The sequence below is a fragment of the Pantherophis guttatus genome, chromosome 4 (assembly GCF_059756535.1).
Source record: "Pantherophis guttatus breed Tessera chromosome 4, ASM5975653v1, whole genome shotgun sequence".
NCBI lineage: Eukaryota > Metazoa > Chordata > Lepidosauria > Squamata > Colubridae > Pantherophis > Pantherophis guttatus.
Window position 1 is genome coordinate 115,238,862 of NC_142066.1, and position 6,000 is coordinate 115,244,861.

At 41.8% G+C, this 6,000-nt stretch overlaps 1 protein-coding gene across 1 annotated transcript in view; it reads left to right on the forward strand.

Annotated features, from left to right (window-relative positions):
* Window positions 1-4,803, forward strand: part of TBC1D5 (TBC1 domain family member 5) — a 476,616-nt gene extending 471,813 nt beyond the window's left edge. Inside the window, exon 23 of the mRNA XM_087892584.1 lies at window positions 2,367-4,803. Within this exon, the coding sequence (XP_087748710.1) occupies window positions 2,367-2,435 (69 nt within the window). The 3' untranslated portion in view covers window positions 2,436-4,803. The remainder of the gene's footprint in view (window positions 1-2,366) is intronic.
* The last annotated feature ends 1,197 nt before the right edge of the window (window positions 4,804-6,000 follow it).

Here is a 6,000-nt window from a genome sequence, read left to right on the forward strand (position 1 = left end):
GGTTTGGATCTAAAGGGGTGTAAGGTGTTTTTGGATTGTGCTGTCTGCAAAAAGGCCAAATCCAAAGCAGCAGCCATTCCCAAACGCGCTACACACCTGTTAATACACATTTTTGATTTGGTTCACACTGACATAGTTGGTCCTTTTCCGCCATCAATTGGTGGTAGAAAATATTTTCTAACAATTGTTGATAATTACTCTAGATATGGATATGTATATCCTATGAAAGAAAAATCTGAGACTTTTCAGATCTTTAAAGATCTGAAGCCCTTGTTTCTACCCAACACCAAGTTCGCATTGTCAGAATCCAGAGTGATCGTGGTGCTGAATTCATGTCTCAGCGTTTCCAGGACTGGATGCGTAAGAATGGAATTCTTCATCAGACGTTGGCTCCTTACACACTGGCTCATAATGGGGTCGTAGAGAGAAGACAAGGGGTACTGCAAACCATGATGCGTTGTCTCCTAGAAGACGCCAACCTTGGTATGATATACTGGGGTGAAGCTATCAAATATGCAAATTACATTGTCAACCGTACTTGGAGCAGTGTAATGAATCAGACTCCTTTCTTCATGTTGTATGGCTACAAGCCCGATCTTAAAAACATCCATATTTTTGGTTCATATGCTATGGTGAACATTCCCTTAGCTCAAAGAAGAAAAGGAGGTCCAGCAGCAAAGAGACTGAGATTTATGGGTATTGATGATAACTCAAAATGGAGCAAATTTATTGACTCTAAACATGTAATTGTGATTTCCCATTCTGCTAATTTTGAGGAAGATGTTGACTGGTTCAGGATTCATTCCAATGATCCTGGAGTTTATTTTCCTAGAGATGATACTGCTGATGCCACGCAGATTGATGATCAAGATTCCACTGGTTCTTCTCAACCTGATGTTCCGTTTTCGCAAGCCGCGGATGCTGACGCTAGCGACGAATGTGAGGACGAGGACGAAGCAGAAGAAGACTGGACAGTTCCAAGAGGGCCACAAAAGGAATCCCTCCACAACGATATTCTTGGCAACTGACAAAAACACCCTTGCCTTTGATTTGCAATGTTACACTTCCACCTGATAATTTCACAGCTTCCTGATTCAGAGCAAGACAAATGGTATGAAGCAATGCAGGTTGAAATGGACAGCTAAAGAAACTTAAAGTGTTTACACCTGCAAAACCTCTAGCAAACAAAAAGGTCATTGGCACTCGATGGGTCTACAGAATCAAAAAGAAGCCAAATGGTGAGGCATTGTACAAGGCCAGACTTGTAGCTCAGGGTTTCGCTCAACGTTATCCTACACAAATACCTATTCACCGACAGTCAGAACTGAGAGTGTAAAAATTGCTTTAGCAACTGCAACTATCCTTGGTTTAGAAGTTTTCCAGTTTGATGTTGACACGGCTTATCTACATGTAGACCTAGATGAAGAGATCTACGTGAGAAGTCCTCCAGGATTCCGACAGCAAGAAGGGGATACCTGGTTTCTAAACAAAAGTCTTTATGGTCTGAAACAGTCTGGTTTAATGTGGTATTTATGTCTTACCGACAAACTAAATTCAATGGGCTTTATTAAGTCCGAAACTGATGAGTGCGTGTTCACGAAAGGTTCTAACAATGCATATGAGATAAGTGCTAATATGACCTAAAGATTTCAATGTGAAGTATCTCTGCAAAGCTTTGGCAAAAATCTAACTCATTTGCTTATTTGGACCAATATAAACAATATCATCTGTTTATATTGGTCCAAATAAGCAAATGAGTTAGATTTTTGCCAAAGCTTTGCAGAGATACTTCACATTGAAATCTTTAGGTCATATTAGCACTTATTTAGGTGTTCAGATTGAAAAAACACAGAAGGGGTTTAGTCTTTCACAAGAAGATAAAATTGAACAAATTTTGCATCATTGCAACATGAAGGATGCTAACACAACAAAGACACCCATGCAAACAGATTTTCATAACTTGACACAAGAAGCAAATCCTGAGTTCGAGGATCAAACATTTTATCATTCAGTTATTGGGTCACTGTTGTACATTAGTAGTTGGACCAGACCCGACATTGCACTTAGTGTTAATCTCTTGTCTCGACATGTAGGTAAGGCAAAACAGTTTCATTGGTCATGTATTAAGAAATTATTGAGATACCTAAAGCACACTAAACACATGAAGTTATTGTTAGAACCAACACATACTGATTATGCAGAATTATGTTGTTATGCAGATTCTGATTGGGCAAGTGATAAGAAATCATGTAAAAGTACTTCAGGTTATATGATGTTCTTAAATGGATGTCCTGTTTATTGGCAAGTACGTAAACAGAATTTTGTTTCTTGTTCATCTACTGAAGCTGAATATGCTTGTGTTTCAGATGCATGTAATTCTCGAACTTGGTTTGATGCTTTGGTCACAGATATCTGGACACACCCGATCCGACTGATCACCGTGATGGAAGACAATGAATCGGTGGTTTATATTTCTGAATCACATTTCACAGGTTCTAGGTCCAGACACATTGACATCCGTTATCAAAACATAAAACATTTAGTGAAAAAAGGTTTTGTTAAAATGCAGTATGTATTTACACATGATCAGATTGCAGACATGCTGAACAAACCACTTCCAGCAGCTCAACACGAGTATCTGCGTAAGAAGATGTGCCTTATTTGATGATGTATGTACCTGATATTCGCTCAACTGGCAAAAGAAGGGGATTGTCACTGCGTTTTTTTATTTACCAGCTGAGCTCTCATTTCTGGACTATCAGACTTTCCATAGCTTGCCAAGAATCCTTATCAGTAAGCTAAACTGCGCATGTCCTCCACCCACATTCCTTCTCACACTTTTCTTTCTTCTCTTGCCAAGAGACGTCCGGCTGCTCAGAAGTAGCCGATAAGAACGTTATAAAAATGTAACTATTAGATTAGTGAGATGTTTTATTTTCTTTATAACAAATAAATGAGTTTTCTTAGAAGATATATCTTCGGGTTTGTTTTCTTAAAGTATGCTGGAAAGGAAAAGTCTCGATCCACCCCTCTTAATCAAGGTGCGATTATCCCAAAGGCAGAATGGGATTAATCAGTGCCCTGACACAATCAGCCTAACATCAATACCTGGGAAAATACTTGGGGAAAAAATTAAAAAACAGATCTGTGAACATCTAGAAACAAATAAAGTTATAATTAGAAATCAGCATGGATTTGTTAAAAACAGATTATGCAAAACCAATCTTACTTCATTCTTTGACAAAGTAACTAAATTAATAGACCAGCAAAATGCTGTGGACATGGTATTCAGCAAGGCACTCAACAAAATAGACCACAATCTACTTCTTGGTAAACTAGAAAAATGTGGGATAGACAGCATCACCACCAGATGGATTTGTAACTGACTGACAAACTGTACTCAAGGAGTAGTCCTTAATAGTACTACATCTACATGGAGAGAAGCAATCAGTGGGGTACCGCAAGGTTCTGTCTTAGGCTCAGTAGTCATAAATGACTTAAACGAGGGAATAGAAAGGGAACTCATCAAATTTGCAGATAATACTAAATTGGCTAAGAAGACAAGCTTGATAGGCTTGAATAATGGGCCCAATCCAACAACATGAAATTTAATGTGGAGAAAAGCAAAGTTTTACACCTAGGCAGGAAAAACCAAAGGTACAAGTGACAGATCAGGCAAAACCGGGTTTAAAAACAGTACTGTGAGAGGGACCTTGGAGTCCTAGCGGACGATCACTTAAATATGAGCCAGGATGTGCAGTGACAGCCAAAAAAGCAAATGCAATCTTTGGTTGTATAAACAGAGGCATAGAATCAAAATCGTGTGAAGTACTGGTACCACTATATAAATCCATAGTAAGACCACACTTGGAATACTGCATCTAGTTTTGGTCACCACATTACAAAAAAAGATGTTGAGATTTTGGAAAAAGTGCAAAGAGCAACTAAGTTGATTAAGAGCCTGGAGGCATAAACATATGAAGAACAGTTGCAAGAATTGGGTATGGCAAGTCCAAAGAAAAGAAGGACTAAGAGTGACATGATAGCAGTATTCCAGTATTTGAGGTGCTGCCACAAAGAAGAAGAGGCCAACTTATTTTTCAAAGCACCAGAAGGTAAGATAAGAAACAATAGATGGAAACTACTCAAGGAGAGAAGCAACCTGGAATTAAGGAGAAACTTCCTAATAATGAGGACAATTAACCAGTAAAACAGCTTGCCTTCAGAAGTTATATGTGCTTCATCACTAGAGGTTGTTAAGAAAAGACTGGACAACCATCTGTCTGAAATGGTATAGGTTCTCTTGCTTGAGCAGAAGTTTGGATTAGAAGACCCTTTAGGTCCCTTGCTCAGAGGAGCAGCTGCTGTGTGGTAGACAAGACATTAAAGATATTATTATACAGTTCTGACTATCCAATACAACAGCAAACTCTCAATTTGGATGACCAATGAATAAAGCTTTTGATTGATGAGATGGAGTTTCTGTAAGCAGCAGCCATATTGCGGCTCTGCCACTCAGCCCTAGCCCCAGCCTATTACAATACATGGCTGGGAGAAACTAACCCACTCTTTCATAAACCTGGATGAACACCCTCTGCAATACATACCAGGAAGTGTGTTCATTCAGACTTAATCTTACGTGTCTGCCAATTGACCTGGCTTTAGGAGCTTTGGGTTGAATGGTCTGCAGTTGTTGTTTTATAGACATCCTTGATCATCCTGCAGTGTGAAAGGGAAGAAGGACAATCCACAGCCCTTTCCCTACCACAGCCAGATTACATTTGTTCTCCACCAAAAAGAAAAGGGAGATATGAACCAGGGGTGGGTTCCAATTTTTTTTACTACCGGTTCAGTGGGCATGGCTTATTTGGTGGGCGTGGCTTGGTGGTCATGTGACTGAGTGGGCGTGTCCAACTCAAAGTCACTCACGGCAAGGTGGGGGGGCACCTTGCTGTGAGTGACATCAATTTGGCCACGCCCACTCAGTCACATGACCGACGCTGCAGAGACAGAGCGATTTCCTATGTACCTTCCCCTGACCTTGGGCTGATAAAATAAAAGCCTGCCTGCCTAGCAGCCCAAACTGGAAAATGAGGTGGGGGAGACGCTTCATGTCTAGAAAAACAGCCTTTCTTTTAATCGCCTCATCAAACCACAAACTCCTCCGATCAGGGCTTCGGTCTCTGAGTAATGGGTCGGACGAAGAGTGGGGAAGTGACTAAAGGGGGAGAAAGGGACAAAGCCCCCTTAACGTAAAAAAAGGGTGGAATTTTGACAAACTTCTCCCCCAAGACCAAGAAGAGATTCATTTCCCACTCGCCCTCACCCCCCAACATTTCCAAGAGCCTCCAACATTGCAGCAACTGCTGCTCCTCGTCTCTCCTGTCCTGGAAGTGGAACAAGGCGCCGTTTCCTCCCCCAAGTCATTGTTGGAGCATCAGAGATCTAAGGAAAAGTCTTCCAGCTCTTCACAATCAACGTTAAGAGAGGCGAGAAGCCAATGCAAAAGAAGCGGCAGCGGAGCCCTCAGGGGTTTGTGTGTGTGTGTGTGTGTGTGTGTGTGTTTGTCCTTCTGCAGTCCTCTCCCGGGGGCTTCACCGCCTCCTCTTTCCTTCAGAGGGGCTGCCTCCAAGTCCTTGCGAAGGGATACACACACACACACACACACACACACACACACACCCTGCCCTGTCACCTCCACTGCTGCTTCTTTTGCATTGGCTTCTCACCTTTCTTAAAGTTGATCGTGAAGAGCTGGAAGACATTTCCTTAGATCTCTGACATTGCACAATCACTTGGGGGAGATCTAAGGAAATATCTTCCAGCTCTTCACGATCAACTTTAAGAGAGGCGAGAAGCCAACGCAAAAGAAGCGGCAGTGGAAGCAACAGGGCAGGGCGTGTGTGTGTGTGAGTGACAGACAGAGAGAGAGAGAAACATCCAGCCACCCTCCCCCAGCACCGCCGCAGCTCCTGCCCCTCTCACCTCCAGCACAGCGGC